The sequence below is a fragment of the Callithrix jacchus genome, chromosome 13 (assembly GCF_049354715.1).
Source record: "Callithrix jacchus isolate 240 chromosome 13, calJac240_pri, whole genome shotgun sequence".
In the NCBI taxonomy this organism is placed as follows: Eukaryota; Metazoa; Chordata; class Mammalia; order Primates; family Cebidae; genus Callithrix; species Callithrix jacchus.
In genome coordinates, this window is record NC_133514.1 from 102,248,399 (window position 1) to 102,271,445 (window position 23,047).

The 23,047-nt window shown below is 43.4% G+C and overlaps 1 protein-coding gene across 8 annotated transcripts; it reads left to right on the forward strand.

Annotated features, from left to right (window-relative positions):
* Positions 1–394: 394 nt before the first annotated feature.
* GRP (gastrin releasing peptide) lies at positions 395–13,433 on the forward strand. 8 transcript variants are annotated; one of them, XM_078346972.1, is made up of 3 exons: positions 1,278–1,550; positions 6,597–6,817; positions 12,639–13,433. In XM_078346972.1, exons 1-3 carry the CDS (start codon positions 1,412–1,414, stop codon positions 12,657–12,659), a joined length of 381 nt encoding a protein of 126 aa, XP_078203098.1. In that variant the 5' UTR covers positions 1,278–1,411; the 3' UTR covers positions 12,660–13,433. The 8 variants fall into 8 exon arrangements, 7 of the variants coding, with proteins under 7 accessions (XP_078203098.1, XP_078203097.1, XP_002757306.2 ...); XM_078346971.1 differs by having other exon boundaries at positions 6,597–6,836; positions 12,639–13,430; XM_002757260.6 differs by lacking the exon at positions 12,639–13,433 and adding an exon at positions 11,378–11,717 and having other exon boundaries at positions 6,597–6,836.
* The last annotated feature ends 9,614 nt before the right edge of the window (positions 13,434–23,047 follow it).

Genomic DNA, 23,047 nt, shown 5'->3' on the forward strand with positions numbered 1-23,047 from the left:
GTGCCATTGCACTCCAGTCTGGGTGACAGAGTGAGTCGCTATCAAAAAAAAAAAAAAAAAAAGAGAGAGAGAGAAAGAAAGAAAGAAGGAAAGGAAGGAAGGAAGGAATCAGCAGATACTCAGACACAAGCATATGTTTTCAACTTCATCAGTATCAATACCATGTTGACATGGAACACTAAAGACCCACCAGGGAGGCAATTAACCAGCATTTGGGAAGAAATAGACTTCACCTATTCCAACCACACGACCAGCTCTGGCAGCCAGGACGTGGGCAACAGCATCCTACCAGCTTCTATTTATTGTTGCATTGCTATGGTGCCAATCCCCTTTGTATCCATGGTATTTAGAACCCCAGGGATTGGGCTGGTGAGCATTCTTTAGGTCTGAGAACAGAAGCAGCAGAGGGACTTTGAGCAACTTTAGAGAGGTGTGTATGTGGCAGTTTAGGGACAGTATGAGCTGTCTGGTAGATGCAGCCTAGGGAACCTGGCATACAAGCAGTTTCTTTCTCTGTCCCATGGAAGCTGCAAGCTTGTGAAAAGGACCAGGTATCTTCTTTATCATCTTTTGTCTTGCCATACAGGTGGGCAGGGCTGCCTGGGAATAGTGGATGGGTTAAGGACACTGGGAGAGAGAGGAGAGAGAGAGAGGAGAGAGGAGAGAGGAGAGAGGGGGAGAGAGAGAGAGAGAGAGAGAGAGAGAGAGAGAGAGAGAGAGAGAGAGATCTGCAAAAAGGAGGCAAGGTCTGGAGCCCTATCTATGGGTTGGGACAGCAAGGAAGTGACCTACGAGAAGGAAGGTCTGGAGACGCAGAAGGCACTTTCAATGGCGATGCCACATCCCTCCAGCAAAGCCCATCCATCACAGGGCATCCATCTTTAGAGCGCATCCCTCTGCAACTACACCCCCTCTCCGCCCTGGATCAGGCAGCAGGGTCGCCCCCTCGAGGAATCTCCAGGCAGCTAACGCTGGAGGCACCAGCGAGGCTAGAGAGGAAGGAGTTGACTAAACTGTGCTGGATGGAAGGCGTCGAGGACCGGAGGAATTAATCCGATGTGAGGAAGGCGGACTGGGCTACGAGGAAAAAAGAGGGGGGCAATGTACACTCAGCCTTTTCATCAGTCGGCGGGGAGATGGATAGTTTTCCGGACCAGGCGTCCCAGAGCCCCGACTAGCTATAGGGAGACGTCAGAGAGCTCAGGTCCATGGTGGAAGAACCCCCCAGCCCCCCCGCCCGGGCTTCCATATAAAGTCGGGGCCCTGGTGGAGGCCGCAGCAGTAGCACCAGCGGCTTCGGCAGCGGAGCGCCTCTGAGGTCTGGGTCACCTGTCGCTGCTCCGCCGGGAGGGCGCACTTCCCAGCCTCGCCCAGCCTCTCCGCCACGCTCCAAGGGCTTCCCGCCGGGACCATGCGCGGCCGTGTGCTCCCGCTGGTCCTGCTGGTGCTGGTCCTCTGCCAGGCGCCCCAGGGGCCCGCGGTCCCGATGCCTGCTGGCGGAGGGACAGTGCTGACCAAGATGTACCCGCGCGGCAACCACTGGGCGGTGGGTGAGTGTCCTGGCCACGGGAGCCACGCGCGCTTGTCCTCCTCGGGCTCAGCCAGCCGGAGGGGACCTGTCTCCCCATTTCTTTGCGTTTCCCGGGCCCAGTTTTGGGAGCTGGGTTTGCTGTGACCCTTCTACCGAAATGCCTTCCCGGTTCTCCTAAAACTCCACCCCATCTTTCCCAGTTCTAGGGAGCCCATCAGTCCCACACCAGCTGGTTCCCTGATCCTTTCCCACTCTCTTCCCGCCTGTCTCCCCGTCTTCCCCAGGGGAAACAAACACCCAACCACAGTGCAGATCCCCGTCCCTCTGCGCCCATCCTACATCTCCTTTTGTCCGCCTAGTCTCCACCAGTCTGGCACGCTACTCTCCTTGAATAATCTTGGGGAGCTTTGTCCTTTGAGAGCATCTCAGATCCTTGGTCCAGCTCGGTGGGTGGCCTCAACTCCGATTCCTGCGGGCTGAAATCTAAGCTGCGTCCATACGCCCCCGCAAAGCCACAGGTGTGGGGACCGAGGGCGCAGCGCTCCTGCCTCGCGTTTTACATATGTTCAGCGAGCAGTGCCTGAATCCCGCCTGTTTGTGGCTCTCTAGAGTTTTCTCAGTCCCTCTCTTGGCTTTGCAGCGATATTCTTTTCCCTGCCCTTTGCCTTCCCTCTTCCCAGCCAGCAGGGTCTGCGCTTGGGGAATCTCACCTGCTCTCCAAGCTCATCTCGATCTCTCTGCCCCTCTGAGCTCCGCTCTTTCTCCGCCCCTCTAGACCCAGGACTTTGCCCTTTCCCCTAGCTCTTTCCCTTTCCCTCTGCAACAAGTCCTGCTCTCTAGGCACGGGCTTGGAGGCTCCCTTGCCATGGCCCTCAGAACCCGGGTGGAGAGGACCTCCGCGCTGCGGGTGCTGAGGGCGCCTCCAGGTGGGGTCAGGATTCCACACCTCCGGCACTCACGGCTTTTGCGCAGCTGGGAGGCAAGAAGCGCCCAGCAGCCTCGGCTCACCCAGCATTACCTTGGGACTCTCGGCCGCCTCGCCAAGCACAGCTTCCAGCAAATGCAGAGCATCCAGCTTCCTCACTCCCTGACCCCACCCGCCCCACAATAGCCAACTATAACAACCCCGACCAGCTCCCTGGGAAGCTGGTTAATCCCTGAAGAGATTTAAGGCCGTGTGTGTGTGTGTGTGTGTGTGTGTGTGTGTGTGTGTGTGTGTGTGTGTTTTCTTAGCCATCTACTTAGAAGGGGGGCCGGGGAATGGTGCATTGAACAGGTACTCGCTAATTCAAATATCGGCTGATTCACAATTCTTGATAGAAGACCAAGAATTTGGGGAAAGGGGTGGAACTGGAACTGTTGCTTCCTGAGCTCCTCTGTGTTGTGTGTGCTTTTGAGAGGGAAGTCGAGATCTCTGGGTTGCAATAGAGTGGTTTTCACTGTCGCTGAAATAATCACTTGCCAAGTCTTGAGAGCTCCGGGGATGAGAGGATGTGTGATCGCTGAGGAACAGGAGGAACCCAGCAGTCTGGTGTGGAGAGGAGAGATTGGAATGGGTGAAGCTGAAAAACCCTCCATCTCAAGAATGAAGGATGCTTAGCGGGCGTTGAAGAATCCACACTTAAAGAGAAGCAATTTCTGGGAGATTAGATCAAGTGGTCATTATCTGGCCCAGCCACCTGCCATTGGAGCTGGAAATGTGGAATGAAATGTTTGGATTTCCAATCTCTTTTTACTCATCTATATTATTGTACTAATAAAGCTTATTATTAGGTAACCCTTGCAGTCCCAAAAGAGGACAATTGAGTTAACTTGGAAGCCAACATCTTGTTATTTCTGGTGCAAGTCAGGCCAATCTTGATGTTCTATAGTTCTGGAGAACATCTCCCTCCAGGTATTTAGTGTGTCTGCCATTTAATTGCCCTTCATAGCAGTACTTGAGGATTCTTAACCCAAAAGTGTATCAACCAGTGGTGACCTCAAATACCATTGTCATATTTATTCTCAAATGCAGCTCTTTTCTTCCCTTTGCTAGCTGTGCAGAGTTGAGATGGAGCAAGGGAAAGAGTGAGGTGAAGTAGAAACTCACATTTTGGCCTAAAATTAACTTGTGGTTGAGAAAAAGTTTACTTTGAGTAACATGCCCCTTGTTGGAATATGAGCATTTACAAGGACGAATGATGTTAGATTTTAAATTTAGCCTTCAATTATCCCAAGAAATTGCTTATCCTCCCCAATCACCAAAGATATGCAGTTTAGTTTTAATTATATAAAACTAAAGCTACATATTGCTGTCAGCACACATTTACAGGCTTGTTAAGTGAATTGCTTCTTCCAGCTGAGAGAAGCATGGTGCAGCAATGGAAAACAGGTTAACAGCTTGAAAACTTAACAGATTTTTATCTGGCTTGATGTTCATGGAAACGTTTTGTTTGTATGATGAAAATATATGTCAACACTTCCACTGGTGACTATTCCATGTGCACCCATGAAACACTCCTAACTGTGGTTCTAACTTGGATGTGAGACATGCCCCAGAAGGTTGAATTTGAAAATACCAGTATTCAGCTGCAGAATGGCTTGTTATGGCCCCAGAAAGTGTGAAATAGAATTTATGTGTTGATCCAGAAAAACTAGTTCTTAGGATTACTCAACACTTCCATCCATGCCTTATTCATTTATGTTTCAAATCTGCGCTTTACTAGTATCTTTAAATGATGAATAAAAAGAACAAAAGCCCTTTTTTTCTCTGAGCAAGGGTTTTTGTTTTTTTTTTCAAAATGCTTATCTTTTGTCTATGGTGAGATTTCCATTATTATGATACGGGCACTTGACAAATGATATTGAGAGAAGAGGTGGCAGTGGACATCATCTCCGCGTTGCCATGGAGATGATGATTTGGTTGACAGAGCCTAGCTCAAAAGTGAAATAGGATCCAGGGAACATGTGCTTCCCTGGGACATTCTAGACAGCATGCTTTCCTTAACAACCAGTCTAGGGATCTAGAGGTAAAGAACTGATCTCCACACATTCCCCATATATTCCAAGTACTGCCATTTAGTATAATCATAGAATGGAGAATGACTTTCTCTTCCCATTTTAGAAGAGTCCACAAAATTATTCAGGCACGACAAAAATGAGGTTGTTATGTGTGATATCTCCACCACTCCTCTGCCTCATTAGCAATAACTCCTTTCTTGTTTCCAGCATTCTAACTAGATGACAGGCAGTTAGGAGGGCAAGGTGATCTAGGTCATTACTGGGAGTATCAGGGTTCTAATCCTGCTTCCAAGCATCATGATTCAATTTCCTCCATATAAATAAAGCCAAATGCATCGCTACTTCCTAGGAAGTTGCACAACATAATCACTGTTATGGCTGAATGCAAGGCTATTGAGTGGCTAAGTACCACGTGACCAAGCTGATAAATGAGAAGCCACTCATTCGGGACTCCAGGACTTCACTTGGGGCAGTATCCCCAGTGAGGGTCCTGAAATTGTGTGAAGTCTCGTGTCATAAGCGATTTGGCAAGTGCTCACACTGCAATGCGGTAGAATCTCATTTTAATGCTCCTCAATACTCAAAGAACTCATTTTTCTCAATTACATAATACATCATGATATATTGACATATAATCCCTATTTTTATAACATCAGAAAGCCTTTTGTAGACCTTATCCTTATTTCCAGATCCCAGAATGATTTTAGCTACCTTATATTTCTTAGCAAGTTAAAAGACATCGACAAGCAGTGTAATAATGTAGTCTAGACTGTGAGCGGACTTGAATCCTAAAATCATCGCTTACATCTGTGTGACCTCTGGCAAGCCTTGTTTTCACAAAACGAATTAGCATCTGGATCAAATGAAATCAAGCACATTTAAACATCCCATAAACTGCAAATCGCAATACACATAAAAGCAATACAATTACAGGTAGGGCTTCTCTGTTGGTAGATAGAACTTCTGGGAATGGACCTCTTTCCATTTTAAGACTAAGATCTTTCAAACGTGATGTCTGCCTTAAATACTTCAAATGCCAGTAGTGCCACAAAGACCTTTTTCCTTGTGCGCTTTAGATCAAAAGCACCACAGTTTTGTTGACGTTAGAAATTTCAAAGTGCTACAAAGCCCAGTTACAGAGAGATAGGAAAAATCAACTGTCAAAAGTAGATAGCATGAGAATAATACGCAAGCATCCAAAGTGTTAAGAATACAGACCTTGAATTCTGTGCTCACTTCTGACTCCAAGTTATCCTCTCTTGTATATGTAAATTTTCATGTTTTTAGTGGTTTGGCCTCCTTAAGAGCAGTTTTTAAAAATTTTATTTACATGGCAGGTACACATTCCTAGAGCCACTGATAGACTTTCAGACGCTCAAGGGAAAATTCTGCAGTTATGCGCTGGAAAATTTACTCAGGGCTTGTTTTCAACTTGTTTTTCGCCACACTCTGAACGAACAGTAAATCTAGGTCGTTTCCTAGGTTCAATCTCAACAAAAATTCTGAGAAAGTTTAAATGAAAAATTCCTTTGGTACGTTTTTACTATAGATAAAAGGAAAGCAATGTTTTGTAAAAATCACACAGAGAAAAGCATGGAGACTTATTTTCAGCAGCGATTCAAAATTGGCTGGGGAAGATGTTTCAACTCCATCTCTCAGTTGGGAATAGAATGTGGAGCACATAGAGTTGATGATAGATTTAGATATGGAAGGCTCCTGAGATTTAATCTAGTCTACCCTGTTCATTACTTAGTTGAGAAAATTGGAGACTAGGGGTGCCAAATGACATGGCAGAGGTCACCTAACTAGTTAGTAGAGGTGCTGGAACCAAACCCAGGGTTCCTGGGCTGCAGTTCTGAATTCTGTCTAGCTCATTGCACGTTTTGAACAGCGAGCAAAATCTATCTGTCGTTTATGAACTAACTCTTAATAATAAAATGTGATTTATTCCACATTTAGAAGGAAGCAGCACAAACACGACTGGTGTCCTTTCAAATTTCTCATTCATTCATTCCTTTTGGTTAAATGTGTAGCATTCTGAGTATTTTTGTTTTGGATTTTGCAGGGCACTTAATGGGGAAAAAGAGCACAGGAGAGTCTTCTATTTCTGAAAGAGGGAGCCTCAAGCAGCAGCTGAGAAAGTACATCAGGTGGGAAGAAGCTGCAAGGAATTTGCTGGGTCTCATAGAAGCCAAGGAGAATAGAAGCCACCAGCCACCTCAACCTGAGGCTCTGGGCCATCACCAGCCTTCGTGGGATTCAGAGGATAGCAGCATCTTCAAAGATGTAGGTTCAAAACGCAAAGGTAAAAGAAACATACATGCGAGATGGGGTGAGAGGTATTTGAGGAGATGTGAAAGAGGGCAAGTTTAAATAAGGAAGAATAAAATTGCTTGTGTTGTAAACCTTCACAGCTGCTACATTCGGCTAACACCAATACATGCGAAGCCAATAGACAATTTCTATGTTCTCTTCTTTTTGGCCTAATAGTCAAAAGGGTATTGATTCCAAACTCCAATTTAGGAGGTTTTTTTTCCCCCAGCAATTTGTCTATTTGCCATTATGCACTGATGGGATATATATATATTTTTTTTAACAGCCAGGCCCTACCAGAACATGTTGATAGCAAGTCTGCAAACTATTTGAGTAAATCCCTGTGGATCTACAGACTCTACATTTATTTCTGGTGAACATTAGTGGACATTCCTATTTTTAGAAGAGAGGATTCTTGTTTTCTGCCTTTGACACAAAGTAGCACTTCTTCATATTTGTTACAGAAGTACCAAGTTCAGGTTTCATCCTAATATTTTAAGACTCGGTGAACATATCTGAGGTCAACAAATTCATCCTGTATATGCTTTTATAGAAGATCGGGAAAAATAATTATAGTAAAGCAGCAATGCTTAGTTACAAAGACAGTGAACGAGATACGAGAGAGAATAAAATGTAAGGAAAGAAAGAAAGGCGACTGACCATGAGCTGATTATCACTAACTTTTAAGTCTCCATGAAATGTACAATAAACTACAAAATAATGACAAAACAATAATGGCTAGTTTTGTTGAATATTTACTATACTCCAGGTATTGGGCTAAGCAGTTCACCTCCATTTTCTTGGTTTATGCTCACAGCAATCTTAGAAGGAAGACTCTATTATTATCTCTATTTTAGAAGGAAGGAAACTAGCCCCATCGCTTTTCATTGATAAAATCAGGCTAAGATCCTGTGCTCAATCTGCCTCAGACAGTCTGTGCCATGCAAGACATCTTCCAGAAATGGTCCTCACTGGTCTTAATATAAAGGATGCAGGCTGAAGGCCTTGCTTCTTGCTGCTTCACACAATAAATAATGTTGCTTTCCACTCACAGTGCTTGAAGGGCTTCCTTCTTCACTCTTTCATGGTGAAGACTGACGGCCCCTTTAGAGGCTCTGAGCTGCCTCAGCTGGCTTTCTGGAGGGAGGATTTCTATTTCACTGCCTTTTGGGCCTATTGTGGTCTTTGTTTCTCTTTCTTTTCTTTCTGGCAAGGTCTGGCTATGTGCTTGTCCATTTGTCCATCTTTCTCTCTCTCTTTCTTTCTCTTTCCTTTTTTTTTTTTTGACAAAGACTGGCTATATTGCCCAGGCTGGTCTCAAACTCCTGGGCTCAAGTGATTTCCCCCAGCCTCAGCCTCCCAAATGTGGATTTCTATGCTAAAAGGAATCTAAAGTCCGTCCATTGCCCTAAGCACCTAGAGGGAATGTCTTTGTAGCTTTTATTCGGGGAAAAAAAAATCCAGGATTAAATAAACCAATACAGAAATAAATACCAACTTTGGACAAAACCCCAGGTGATTGTCTGGTCCATACCTGTGTCACAAGTGTCATGCCTTCAGCCTCCTTCTTTCTAGATGGATCCCATACTCCGAGGGCTCTGTGAACTTGTGGGTGACTTCTCAGATTGTAGCTGGCCATGCCTTTTTGACGGTCAAGTGCTTTGCTGGAGTTCCTGTAGGTAGATATCCAACAGCAGAACCCTTCTCATTTGTCTAAAGAGTAACAAAAATTGCCACCACAAAACCCTCAAAAATAATTTTTACAGACCTTGAAAATGACTTGCCTTCATAGCTCCTCCGTTAAATACTCCCCTCTACTAACACACAATCATGTTGCTATTCTAAAGTGTCTCATTTTTGAAACAAACAGCAGTGTCCAGTTTGAGTTATTTTATTGCCTCAACTTGGCTCTGCATAGCTTTGAAATCTTTTGGAAAATTCAACTCCTTCCTTAAGGATCCAAAATTTTCCACCATATTCCAAAGACTATTCTGTAAGCTTCAAAGGCAATTGCAAAAAAAAACTGCTCCACAAAGGGCTCTGAGTAGCAGTATAGCAGGATGGGTTGAGTGGGAGGCCATGAAGAGTGGCTGCCTAAAGGGAGCAGTGCTTATCCCAAGTGAACTGAAAAAGGTCATCAGAAAGATCATAAAACATAACCAGGCTTCGCTTTTCTATTCTTTTTATGCATTGTTTCTCTTTCTACAGGTTTACAAAGCCCGTCTCGTTTCATTCCACCTCCAGTTGAATAATTAGTTATTGCACACATTAGTACTATCCTTCTGGCTATATTTCCTAGTAACATGAAAACAGATTCCACAGTTAGTCTTTGCAGAGACCAAAATATTTTGTGGCTTCTCTTGCACTGGAAATTCCACCTCGATGAAAATATGTTGTTATGAAAATTGAAAACACCTTACAATGATCTTATTCGAAAGGAAGGGGTGCCAAGAGAATAGTTCTATTAGACACCCATATATCTCCCACTCTTAGAGTTATGGGAGTGTTAGAGAGAAGCTTAATAACTTGGCCAATCATTGCCAGAATTAGCATCAGGAATTTTCAGAGGCTGAAGGACTGTTCTTAAAATTAAAAACTATCTACAGACACCCTCCTCTCCCATCTTAGTAATAAACATTAAGCCCTGTTGCCAACTCTCTTGGAGCTGTAGTTAGAAACTCCGAGCATTTCATATGTTTTGATGGCAAAGATATTTACTTAATTCGTAAATGATGTGTGTAATGTGCACTGAAACTGGATTACTCCATCATGGAAACAGCTCCAGAACTTTCAGAGCAATTATGCCCAGCGATGTTAAAGGTTAACCTCAATCCTTTTAACTGTGCCCTTCTCACAAATCTTTTAATTCTATTCTGCAATTAAGGGACCCTTTTCCCTATGGGTTCTGCAAAAGGAATCGCTGCTCAGGTCGGCTCCACGGCCTCGTCCATGATCCTGGAGGTGGTTATGTGTTGTCCTGAGTTTCAGTGGAGCTGGCCTTTGATCTCCCTTTCTAATTGGACTCAGTCCTTTATTCTTTGCAGCTTAGGTCTCTCCTTTTATTTAGTGGACAGGGAAGTGAGCTACAAAGGCTGTTACAGAAAGAAAGTAAATGTTTCTCATCCTCACTTTCAAGGGACTGCTCTCACTTTCTCATCAAATCAGTACAGAGAATAGGAAGGTCTTGTTTCTGAATATCTGAAATGCTCCAAATGAAGTGCCAAATATAGAAAAACCAACATACAATCAAGAATCACTCATAACCTTCTGATGACCTTGGCTCTTTCTATGAAGGAGCAGAGTAAAGCTGGCTCCCACCTAGAATACAGCTCCTCCCCAACCCCAGCAATGGACCCTGCCATTGCCTCCCAGGTCCTTGATCTTCCTAGGTTCCACAACACTCTTTTTCCTTTTAGCTTCCGTTCCCTTCAGCCAAACCTCTCTTATTCAATAGTCTGAGCCAATGGGGGAACTTATGTAGACTTTTTTCCCCCCACACATTAGCTGGCCCCTTTTATGACTTGTGACTCATAAGGCAAGATGTGTGGTGGCTTCTTTGGACAGGCAGCAGCCTTTAATAGGGCAGCCTGGGCTGGTGCTAATTGGCATGCGTGGGAATCAAACCCCAGGCCCTGGGCTCATTAGCACATAGTCAAAACAACTGAGCCACAGAGCAGGTAATAATTTGCCAAAGAATAGCAGTAGTTCCTTTATTAGAAACAAATGGCTGATATGGAAGTTGGGGAATCTGAATTGCTGGAGAATCTTGGGAAGAGTAATAAGCTCTAGTCTCAACAGAAAGTGTTTTCTCGTCTCAGCATGTAAAGGGTGCTATACGGAAACAAAAAAGGGTTTTAAAATTATAACTACTCATTCTTTCTTTAGTCTTAGTTAATTTGAGCAGAAGCCACAACAAGCAAACCACAATAAATTTAGAATTGGCAGAAATCCAAATTAAATCCTCTTCCCAAGTTTCCCACACTGCTACCATTTACAGTTGTAGGTTTGTTATGTGTAATTACGTAATTCAGAAACCAGCTTTGATTTGTGTCATGGTGCACTGTCAAAGTGAGCAGAGTAAGAATTCAAATTCCACATTCCCAGAATCTACCACCCAGCTGCTACTCTGGTTATAAGTTCCTGGAGATAATACATTAACCAACATTGGTTAAAGCATACCTGAGGAATCATATCAGGGTGCACGTTAAGCTGATAAAACAAAAAGACCCTAAAATGCAGAAGCTCAAAAAACAAGTAGAAGTTAGTCTCTTGGCGGGAGACAGCTCTGGTTCTCAAATTTTACAAGCTCAGAATCACCTGCAGGGTGTGTGAAAGCACAGATTGCTGGGCTCCGCCCTCAGAGTTTCTGATTTAGCAGGTGTTAGGTTGAACCAAGAATCTGCCTTTCTAACAAGCTCACGAGTAATGTTCATGGCTTGTAGGAATGGATTTATTTCTAGGATTAGACTTCAGCTCACTCTGTTTGCTGAACTCTTTCTAGTATTTCTTAAGCTGGTAGACTCTCTGCTCCAGGTTCTCAACGTGAAGGAAGGAACCCCTCAGCTGAACCAGCTATGACAATGATGGCTTCTCTCCAAGGAGAAAAACAAAACCCGTAAGAGACTGCATTCGGCAAACATCAATTCTACTGGATCATCAACAGGATTTCCTTGTGCAAAAGACTTGACTATTCTTGTATCTTTCATCCTTGACTAAATTCATGATTTTCAAGCAGCATCTTCTGGGTTGAATTTGTTTGCTGTGAACGAATGTTGAAGAGTCTTCCAATTAATGCTTTTTACATCTAAGCTATCTGTTGCTTAGATTCAAGGCCCCAAGCTGTTACCATTCACAATAAAAGCTTAAACACATTGTCCAAAGGGCAGGCTGTTCTCTTATTTCAATTCCAAATGAGAGGATAGTATGGCAGAGATGAACAAACGGCTTCAGGACGTACTCGTGTGCTCACTGATCAAGTCAGGCTGAAGCTCTCCCTCTGAATCCCTGCAGTGACTTAGAGTCTTTCCAGAGGCTCCCTTATTTTCTCATTCCCATCAGGTGGGCTAGGTTGAAGATGGAGGCTAGCTCTATCCATCACTTAAGAATTCCCTAATTGTCAACCCTTTCCATGACCAGGTATTGTGCTGATTTCATTGCTGGACATCTCCTAATAGTACTTTAAGCTGAGAATTATCATTTTCATTTACCAGATGAGAAAGCAGAGGATTAGAGAGATCAAATGCCTTGCCCAAGTCGCATAGTAACTGGAGCTGGGATCTAGACATCCACAGTCACCAGATTCCCTGCGTTACTCATTTTAAACCACCCTTTCAGTATATTTATGCCTTGCAAGTGGCACTGTTTTTTCAAAATTTCATCGCCAGTCTTGGAGGAGTCGTCCTCAGTGCCAGATTTAGTTAGCTCCACAGCTAAAGGATAAGATGAATTCAGTTCCTTCCATTTTCAGAGAATATGGCCTGGCAGTTCGTTAACACTCACCAGTTCTTTTTTTTTTTTTTTTTTTTTTACCGGTTCCTTTTTTTATCATGACATTTGCACATTAACAGATTTCGAAGCCTCTTGCCATATGTTTAGAACTTCTTCATTTAGGAAAATCACATTTGCAATCTTAAAGAGATTTGTCTTGCTCTTGTTTTGATTACCTAAGAACCGCATAAAAGATGCTATGTTCTTTCTCATTTCTTTTAAAACCATGTTGATTCACAGCATATGCACAGCTAGACCTGGGAAAATGTGTGAACTGTGTATTCAGTGTTACCACCTTCCTCTACAGGGCCCCTCTTCGCTATCATGAGACTATCTTCAGCCTCTTTCCCAAGAACTTGATCCTGAGCCATGTCAGCTAAAGCCTCCATGTGCCGATGATGAAGGTATAAGCCCTCTCAAGGATGTGTCTTCTAACAGGACAATCATAGAGCTAAAAAAAAAAAAATCTTCCAGACTTAGAGGATGCTTTCTCTAACGGTGGCATTTCAGGCAAAGAGAAAAGGTTGACATAGGGCAGTGCTCCTAGAGTAACCCCTTCCAGACTATCACTTGTCAGGCTGTTTCACGAGAGTAAACCTACGTGAACCCGTGTTTTCACAGCCATCACTTTTTCCCAGGAGTTCTGACTGGGACATAACAGCTCAAATCTCCTCACCCTTGCAGTGCTCCTCTGTGCCAAACCCAGGTCAAGCCTCGAATCTTTTTGAGAGATATGCTGTTCCCTGCAAAATTAAAAAAATATACATTTGCAAGGAAAGTTTTATCACATTACACATGTGTGTGCCTATTGGGTCAGGTAGCTACCCTTGGGTAGTTTAAGCAGAAAGGAGAAAATTAATGAGTAGGTATTAGTCAGGGAAGACCAGAGAACCGGGCTCAAGCCTAAACTTGTAGGTTCAGTACCCAAAGCCATGTCTCTAATTGTATTGATGAGACTCACGCTTCGGAACTGCCTGAGTCTGCACTCACTCTCTTCCTCAGCCTCTGCTACCACCTGTGCCTGCAGTAGGATGATCCCAGAGACTCCCAAATCAGTCTTGAATGAGTGTCTGATTGGTGGAACCTACCTCATATCCCTGCACCTAGCTGTAAGGGCTTCTGGGAAATGGAGTTTTTAGGATTTTACTTTAGGAACTTGGGATTAAAATAATGGGACCCTATCAAAACGGAGAGAGGGTGTCAGAGATGTGGTTGACCACAGATAATACATGCCCCTCTCCTTCCCCACCCCAAAGTTTTCCCTTCGATTCCTGCTCATTCCCACTCTAAGGAACAGTTAGTCCCTAGCCTGGGAATCAGGGAAAGCAGGAGCCTGGTGGCTGTTCTGCACAGCACACAGTCCAGGTGTGTCCACGGTACAGCAAGATGAGAAGATTGCTTTTAAGAGCAGATGCCTTAGAAATCCTTGCAGTAAAGCAGGATAATCAGAAGGAAGAATGCAAAAGGGAAGAAAGCAGTAATGGTCTTTGGATTTGTCCTTTGAAAAGCTGTCTTTTTTATTTTTACTTTTTAGTGCCACAGGGTGGATTGCTTTGGGCAATTTGGCAGTCTTTGCATATGATTAGAGGTTCATTAACACACCAAGCAGGCATTTCCAGCAGTGCAGTACAATTTCTAGCCTCAAAATGCTCACCTTTTAGTCCCTACGTGGGGGATATTTAATCATTATGGAGCATCTTAACCCAGCTTGGATGTGTGGAGAGTAATCTACGAATGTGGAGGTTGCATTATTCACTTCCTTAGCCACCAGCTGTTTTGTTCAGACAACATGAAATAACTCTTCAAGGGAGACATGTAATTATGCACCATTGTCATCCTCACAGCAAAGGATCAGTGTTCACCATGGGCATGGAAAAGGCTCTTAGCTCCACCTCCAAGGGCTTTTTTTCAATTAATCACCTTAAATCAGACCTGGATGTGACACAGAATCCTCTCCATTTCTTTCCACTCTACTTAGTTCACAAATGTTATATAACATATATATGCGTTTTATAACATACATATGATGGACAGAAGAGGTAGATCATGACATGGATGGATTGAGAGGGCCACCTGATTAATGCCGAGGGATGCATCACACTCCAAAGGAAACTCTAATAGCCTCAAGGAAGAAAGTGTATTTTTCATCCTTCCACCTTCTGCCACTAATTATATACTACCCTTTCCAAGAGTGTTTGGATTTTTTAGCTCATCTTGAAAGAAATATTTAAACATTAAAAATATACTTTGGTGGCTAAGTGCAGTGGCTCACACCACTAATCCCAGCACTTTGGGAGGCTGAGGTGGGCAGATCACCTGAGGTCAGGAGTTTGAGACCAGCCTGGCCAGCATGGCAAAACCCCATCTCTACTAAAAATACAAAAATTTGCCAGGCATGGTGCTGCATGCCTGTAATCCCAGCTACTTGGGAGGCTGAGGCACGAGAATTGCTGCAATATGGGAGGCAGACTTTGCAGTGAGCTGAGATCATGCCACTGCACTGCAGGCTGGGCAACAGAGTGAGACTCTGTCTCAAAATAAATAAATAAATAAATAAATAAATGTGTGTGTGTGTGTGTGTGTGTGTGTGTATAATACACACACTTTGGACATGATACAAACTTGATAATTTGTATTTTAAAATATCCTCTTTTGCCTCTTAATTTATTTAGCTCTAAGAGTTTTTAATGTATATTTTTAATGTAAAAATCTCTGATGATAAGTATTTTTGTTTATTATTTCCAAATAAGAGATTTCTTCTATTGATTTGTAGCAGTGACTGACAACCCAGCACAGTCTCCCTTAGAAACGTGCAGCACTTTGGCTGTCCGTTGCATCTATATTAATTAGAAATAGTTTTTGGATACATGTGACAAATCCAAATCAAACCACATATCCATGGCTTAAAGTAGATAGAAATGTGATTTTCTCTCATATCACAAGAAGTCTAGAGGCCAGAGGTGCAGGCCAGTGCAGTGATCCAAAGATTTGGAGCCAAGACCTTTGTGATTTTCTTAAATTTCCCTTCATGATTACCTATAAAATGGTGGCTGCAGCTCCAGCCAACAAACACACCCCAGTTTCATTTAGAAAAGAGAGAGGGAAACAGAAAGGGGTGAGAGCTGCATCATGAAAACAAAACTTGCTGAGAAAACTTCAACCTCTATGTTTTGGTCAGAACTGCGTCACATGACCACTTCTAGCTGCAAAGGAAGCTGGAAAATACCATTTACTGGTGAGGACTTTGCTAGCACATCACCTCCCTGCTTCCCTGAAAACAAAACAAAACAAATTTCTCTTAATAAGGAAAAGAAAATGGATGTTTGATAGGTAACCAGAAGTGTTTGCCATGTCAGCTATAATTGAATGGCAAAGATTGAATCTGAGAAAGAACCAAGCTGGAACCTTAAGTCTGATGTGACTAGAAGATACCTAGACAATAGGCCCCGTTTTTAGTATGAAATTGCCCTGCCCTGAGTATCATTCTCAATGCTGAGTGCCAGGAAACCAGGTTTACAAACATTCTGTCTTCATGACTTCACCTACCCTCCATCTCTGAAAACAAAAGGCTGCAATAGAGATTGTGTTTTATAGATTGGATGTCATCTTTAATCTTTAAATGTATTAGCCTGTTTTCATGCTGCCAATGAAGACATACCCAAGACTGGGTAATTTACAAAGGAAAAGAGGTTTAATGGACTCACAGTTCCATGTGGCTGGTGAGGCCTCACAATCATGGCAGAAGATAAAAGGCACATCTTATGTGGTGGCAGACAAGGGAGAAATGAGAGCCAAGTGAAAGGGGAGACCCCATATAAAACCATGATCTCTCGTGTGACTTATTCACTGTCATGAGAACAGTATGGAGGAAACTGCCCCCATAGTTCAATTATCTCTCACTGGGTCCCTCCCACAATACTTGGGGCTTATGGGAGCTACAAGTCAAGATGAGATTTGGGCGGGGGCACAGCCAAACCATTTCACTAAACTTAAACCCAAGATGTGACAATTTCCAAGTATCTATTTACATGAAAAAACCCCACTTCACGCTGTATCACACCTATGCTTATGCATGCATTTATGCACAACACCTGAGAGAAGTATATTTCACTCCTCCATCTACATCCTCTTAGAAACAAGCGGACTTGGTAAATAAACTGGACCAAGGTAAGCAATCTGGACCCTGGCAGAAAGGAACCCATGGCACTATTTTTGTTTTCCCTGTGATCGGATTCACTAAACTAATTAAAAGATGATGATGACTGAATGATTCCCCAGGACTCTAGAAAGACCATCTGTGTAGACCTTCAGGAATAAACACTCTTATCAGTGAGCATACCTGTGGCTATTAGCAACAGAAACTCCTCAACTCAAATTGGCATGAAAGATAAAAGAATTTATGATCTGAAATACAAGAATTACAGGCTGGGTGCAGTGGTTCACGCCTGTAATCCCAGCTTTTTGGGAGGCCAAGGCAGGTAGATCACTTGAGGTCAGGAGTTTGAGACCAGCCTGGCTGATATGGTGAAACCTTATCTCTACTAAAAATACAAAAATTAGTTGGGTGTGGTGGCAGGGTGCCTGTAATCCCAGCTACTTAGGAGGCTGAGGCAGGAGAATCACTTGAACCCAGGAGGCAGAGGTTGCAGTAAGCCAAGATTGCACCACTGCACTCCAGCTAGGGTGACAGAGCGAGACTCTGTCTCCAAAAAAAAGGATATTCTGGAGGGAGAGAAGGAGGAACTCTCAGGCTTGTTTAGTTCAATGTAATTCAGTGACTCAACTATATCTTCAGAGATGAGGGTCTTTCTGTCTTCCCACTCTGCCAGCAGTATTTCAGATTTGTCCTTAAGCTAACTTCTCTCATAGTCACAAAATGGCTGCTGGAACTCCAGGCGTCACATCCAGATCTGACAAAATTCACAGGAAGAGGAACTATCTCTTTTGAGGCTTCGCCTAATTAACAGGGACATTTATTAATTATCCCTATTAATAAGAATAGGGATAATTAATAGGGATAAATCATTTCTCAGAGGTCTCTACATGCCTCACACCTTAGTAACCAGCTGGGCTACATGTCTGCCCTAAATCCAGTGAAGGGAATCAGGCCACGATGCTTGGACTCTCCCAATTAGGATTTACCGATGAGTCATGTTGCAGGAGGGGCAAGTCCCTAAACAAAATCAATCCTCTCTTGGTAAGGAAGGAGGGTGGCTTTGATTTGGAATAGATACCCGGCAGCATCTGCCACAAGTGTGAAGTTCATTTCTTATGATTTCACACAGCCCTGCCTCTATCAATACAGCAATCTCAAGAACTAGTCACTGCTATTAAGTGGAAATGTTCTAGGTTTTATTTCCTACTCAGAGGCTCATGTAAAGTCCTTCTGGATAGTTTTATAGCCATGAATCTTTAAGAGCAAGAAATAGTCCATCTCCCTTGCTCAAAGCACTCAGGCTGTGATTACAGTTGACAGGCTGTTCCTCCCTTTCGCCTGTGCTCCCGCCATCCTTTACACCTCCCTCTGCCCTGCAACGTGAGCGGCTGTTACTGTAACAACATAATTGCTGCTCTGATTCCACCACTGAAATAAAGAGAAATGAAAAGGAAATAGAGAGCTTCAGATTGTGTTCTCCTCCACCCAGCAGTTTCCCAAAATGCCTCAGCTAGAGACAGCCCAAATGGACAGGCTGGGGATTGAACCTGAATTAAAAAATGAAAATCAAAAAATGGGCCCAGACCAGATTGGAGAAGGAGCTCCTTTCTTCCTGCTTAACTCCTGGGGATGGAAGGAGAAGAGAAAGGCGAATAATGTGAAAAAAATGTTTCATTCTGTGTCAGGAATTGGTAGCATGCTGGTCTGATGCTGTTTATAGATACGCTGTTTGCCTGGAAAGTGTCTTGGAAATTAGAATTAGTCACAGCCATTTAAACATCCAGGCATTTCATAGAAAAATCCAGGTTGCAAGCTTTCGCAGAATCGGATCTGCTACTGGGCCTGCTTTCCCGGAAGACAATCAGTCCTGCCTGGGGCTACCCCTGTAAGTGGGGTGCACATCTGCGACTTTGTCACACTCTGCACCACACCCTGATGTGCACTCTGCCTGCTCTGTTTGTTTATAGTACCTGCCTGCTCCCTCCAGGCATTTAATGTTCTGCATGTCAGGGGAAAGGGGACCGCTCCATGATTTGTTCAATGATATTATTTAAATTCCTGTTCATACTTATGATTCTCTACTGTGTGTGCAATATTTGTTTTTTTGTTTTGTTTTTTTGTTGTCGTTTTGAGACTGAGTTTTGCTCTTGTTGCCCAGGCAGGCTGGAGTGCAGTGGCATGATTTCAGCTCACTGCAACCTTTGCCTCCCTGGTTCAAGTGATTCTTCTGCCTCAGCCTCCTGATTAGCTGGGATTACAGGTGCCTGCCACCACATCCAGCTAACTTTTTGTATTTTTAGTAGACACCATGTTGGCCAGGCTGGTTTTGAACTCCTGACCTCAGGTTATCCACCCACCTCAGCCTCCCAAAGTGCTGGGATTACAGGGTGAGCCACCATGCCCAGAGATGCAACATCTTAGAAGAGCTTTTACCCATATAATATTTGCTCCTCCAGATGATTTTGAAGATTCACTCCCTCCCTGGGTCACTGAGGTAAGGATGGAAGCCTGTTAAAAAAGAGGCGGGACTGCTGGGCACATGCAACTCGCTCTGAAGTGCTACTGGTGAGCAGTTCTCGGTGAGCAAGCAGAGCCTGGGTGGAAGCTTAGTGGAGTGTTTGGGAGCGGATCATCTGCTTTCGAGATTCATTGGCCAAGAGTTCTCACTGTATCTAGAAATGAACCAAAAAGCAGTTCTTACATAGAGTTATGCTGAGCTCCTGTAATCTGTATGGCCCAAACCACATCTGATCTCCCTCTGCTCTGTTTCACCTAATTTTGTGGCACTTCATGTGTTCGTGAGAGAACTGAAAGCACAGTTCTCATAAAATGAATAATCAGCAGGGCACATGCCTGTGGTCCCAGCTACTCGGGAGGCTGAGGCAGGAGAATCACTTGAACCGGGAGGCGAAGACTGCAGTGAGACGAAATCACGCCACTGCACTCCAGCCTGGGTGACAGAGTGAGACTCTGTCTCGGGAAAAAAAAAAAAAAAAAAGAACAATCATTATTTAGAGGTTAACTTGGCAAACAGAAGTTTTCACTAGTTTCCTGATAATTAGCTTGAGAGAGTGATTTAACTTGCATGAATGCTTCAAGTGATTTCATGTGATTTTTTTAAGAGATGGGGTCTCACTATGTTGCCCAGGCTGGAGTACAGAGGCTAGTCACAGGCACCCTATCATTATTCACTAAGCCTCAAACTCCTGGGATCAAGCCATCATAGTTCCAGCTACACAGGAGACCAAGGAAGGATGATTTTTGATAGGTGAAATGTTAAAATACAGTTTAAAGAAGAGTTACATGGAGAACCTCTGTCAAGTTTGAAGACAGTAATAAATGTCATTGTTCAGTCTTGGTCCTGGTGGGAAGTGGGGCAGGGACTTTCCTCTGTCTCTCCTAACCCTGCTCTACTTGCTGAGGGCTGTGTTCTGAGCTTCAGGTTTGACTTATTTCTGCTCCTCCAGGCCTGAGAGCCGGCTTTCTTCATTCTGAGTTGGCCAAAAGCAAAAGATGGAATCCCAGCCACTGCCACCTAAACAAGAAGCCACGTACTCTTTAAACTGAAAGAACATTTGTTACAGGCAGGAGTGCAAGTCAGGTGACCGCAGGATTCCAGCTGTGGTCCTGGTGGGTTGTCAGGGTAACCCAAGCCCCGCCCCATGGGTGTTGGTTTCCTGGGCATAACCCAAAAAAGGAAATCCAAAGCGGTTACTCAACTGGTGAAGTGGCCTCTGGATTGAGTTTCTTGTAGACCTGAACCAGGATTTTTCAGCTGGTTTTCCAGTTTCTGCTGAGGCAGAAGGTTGACAGTCGTAACAGCCCTTTATTTATGAAGTCCAGGGCTGAGAGACAATATTTCTCTGCTTGTGTTCTCTCAATGAGTTCAAAATGAACCTCAACACCTGAATCATTTTCTTGAGGGAGGCTGGAGTAATCCTCCTACCTCACTGCTGCGTGGCTGAAAAGGCCTCTCCGTGTGCCACCTGGCTGCCTTCCAAGCCATTCCCCACATGCCCCAAGAACACAGGAGATCAAGCAACTCTCATGCTTGAAACCTTCCATGACCTCCCCTTGTTCACAGGCAGGAGCCTAATGCTCCTGCTCCTTACAACAGCCTAATGCCAGGCCAGACCTGGCCACTGCCTCCAGCCTCACCTGACACCTTCTCCGCCTTAGTGACAAGACTCCACTCCCATTGGACTTCTGTTTCCATGGATTCACCAAGCCATTTGCTGCCCTGGACCCTTGCACATCCTGCTGCCCCGCCTTACCTTTATATCTTGGCTTCTGTGTTCCTTCTTCAGAGAAGCCTTCTCTTTCATCAACACCTCCACAAAATAAGTTACACTTTCCCCCTTTTCATTGAAATTTTGACCATTTAACCCAGCAACCCCATTACTGGATGTATGCCCAAAGGAATATAAATCATTCTACCAAAAAGGGGCATGCACTCACATGTTCATGGCAGCACTATTCACGATAGCAAAGATACGGAACCAACCTAAATGCCCATCCACAGTGGACTGGATAAAGAAAATGTGATACATTTACAGCATGGAATACTATGCTGCCATAAAAAATGAAATAATGTCTTTTACAGCAACATGGATGCAGCTGGAAGACATTATCCTAAGTAAATTACCAGGGAAACAGAAAACCAAATACTGCATGTTCTCACTAAACACTGTGGGCACATGGACACAAAGAGCAGAACAGTAAGCACTGGGGCCTACTTGAGGGGGGAGAATGGATGGAGGGTGAGGGTTGAAAGACCACCTCAGCTACTATGCTCACTACCTGGGTGATGAAATCATTTATATGCCATACCCCAGTGACATGGAATTTACCCATTAAAAAACCTACATATGTACCCCTGAACCTAAAATAAAAGTTGAGAAAAGAAAAAAAAAAATACAGAGCGATCCCTTTTATACTTTGCTTGGTTTCTTCCAATGGTAACATTTGGCAAAATTATACTTACCACCACAGTGAGGATACTGAACGACATCAACACTGCAGGATCCCTGATGTGGCCCTATTTTAGCTACACTCATTCTGGATTCCACCGCCCCCCTTTACTCTGTCCTCCATTTCTAAGATTTGTCATTTAGAAAATATTATATAACTGGAATCATACAGATTACACATCTTTGGGATTGGCTTTTTTTCCTCAGTATCATTCCCTGGAAGTTCATTGAAATTGTTGCAAGTATCAATAGTTGGGTCTTTTTATTGCTAAATAGCATTCCATGGTTTGCATGTACTAAAATTGGTTAAACCACTCACCTGTTGAGGGGTATCTGGGCCAGTGCCAGTTTTTGGCTATTACAAATTAAGCTGCTATGAATATGCAAGGTTTTTATGTGAACATAAATTTTAATTTCTCTGGGATAAATGCCAGAGTATGATTGCGGGGTTGTACGGTAATTACATATTGAGTTTTATTTTTAAAAACCTGCCACGCTGTTTTCCAGAGTGGCTGTATTTCACACCCCCACCCGTACCGAAAGAGAAGTCCAGTTACTCATACCTCACCAGCACTCAGTGTTGTCACTAATTTTGATTTTAGCCATTCTGAAAGGATACAAGATAAAACACACATAATATTAGTCACATTTCCTGTATAGTAACAAAAACATACAAAAACTGAGATTAAAAGCACAATATCATTTTCAACCACTCCAAAGAAAATGAAATACTTAGAAATTCACTACACGAAAGTGCATATCTCACTGCGATTTTCATTTGCATTTCCCTGATGGCAAATGGTGTTGAGTATCTTTTTACCTGCTTATTTATCATCTATATATTCTATTTGGTGAAATATCTGTCTTATCTATTTTCTAATTAGATTGTTTTTTAAAATACTGTTGAGTTTCGAGAGCTCTTTGTATATTTTTGATGCCAGTCCTTTCTTGAAGATGTGATTTGCAAGTCTATTCTCCCAGTCTGAACCTTGTCTCTTCAATGTTTTCAAAATTGGCTTTCCCAGAGCAAAGGTTTTTAATTTTGATGCAGTACAGGATTTGTCAGTCCTTTCACAGATCATGATTCTGGTGTCAAGTCTAAGAATTCTTTCTGTCACCAGATTCCAAAGGTTAATGCTTATGAATTTTTTTCCTAAAAGTTTATAGTTTTACACCATTTCGAGCTAATTTTTGTGTAAGGAGACAGGCTGAGATTCATTTTATTGCTCACTGTTCCAGCACTGTTGATTTAAAAGGCTGCCCTTTATCCATTAATTTGCTTTGTACTTTGCTGAAATTCAGTGAGTAAATCTGTAGGTCTGAGTTCCACGTTCGATTCCATTTATCGATGTGTCTTTCTTCTGCCAGTACCACACCGTCTTGATTACTGTAGCTGTATATTAGGTAGAGTGATCCTCCCATTTTATTCTTATTTGTCAAGATAGTTTTCGTTTTTCTAGGGTATGTGCCTTTCTGCATAAATTGTAGATTAAGCTTATCTGTGTCTACAAAAAGTGTTGCTGGAATTTTTATGGGAATTGCATTAAACCTATAGATTAATTTGAGGAAAACTGACATCCTTATTACATT

Coding starts and splice junctions, on each gene's coding strand:
- GRP (XM_002757260.6), top strand. CDS start 1,412: ATGCGCGGCCGTGTGCTCCCGCTGGTCCTGCTGGTGCTGGTCCTCTGC. Junction 1,551..6,596: donor CGGCAACCACTGGGCGGTGG/GTGAGTGTCCTG, acceptor TGGATTTTGCAG/GGCACTTAATGGGGAAAAAG. Junction 6,837..11,377: donor TGTAGGTTCAAAACGCAAAG/GTAAAAGAAACA, acceptor TCTCTGCTCCAG/GTTCTCAACGTGAAGGAAGG.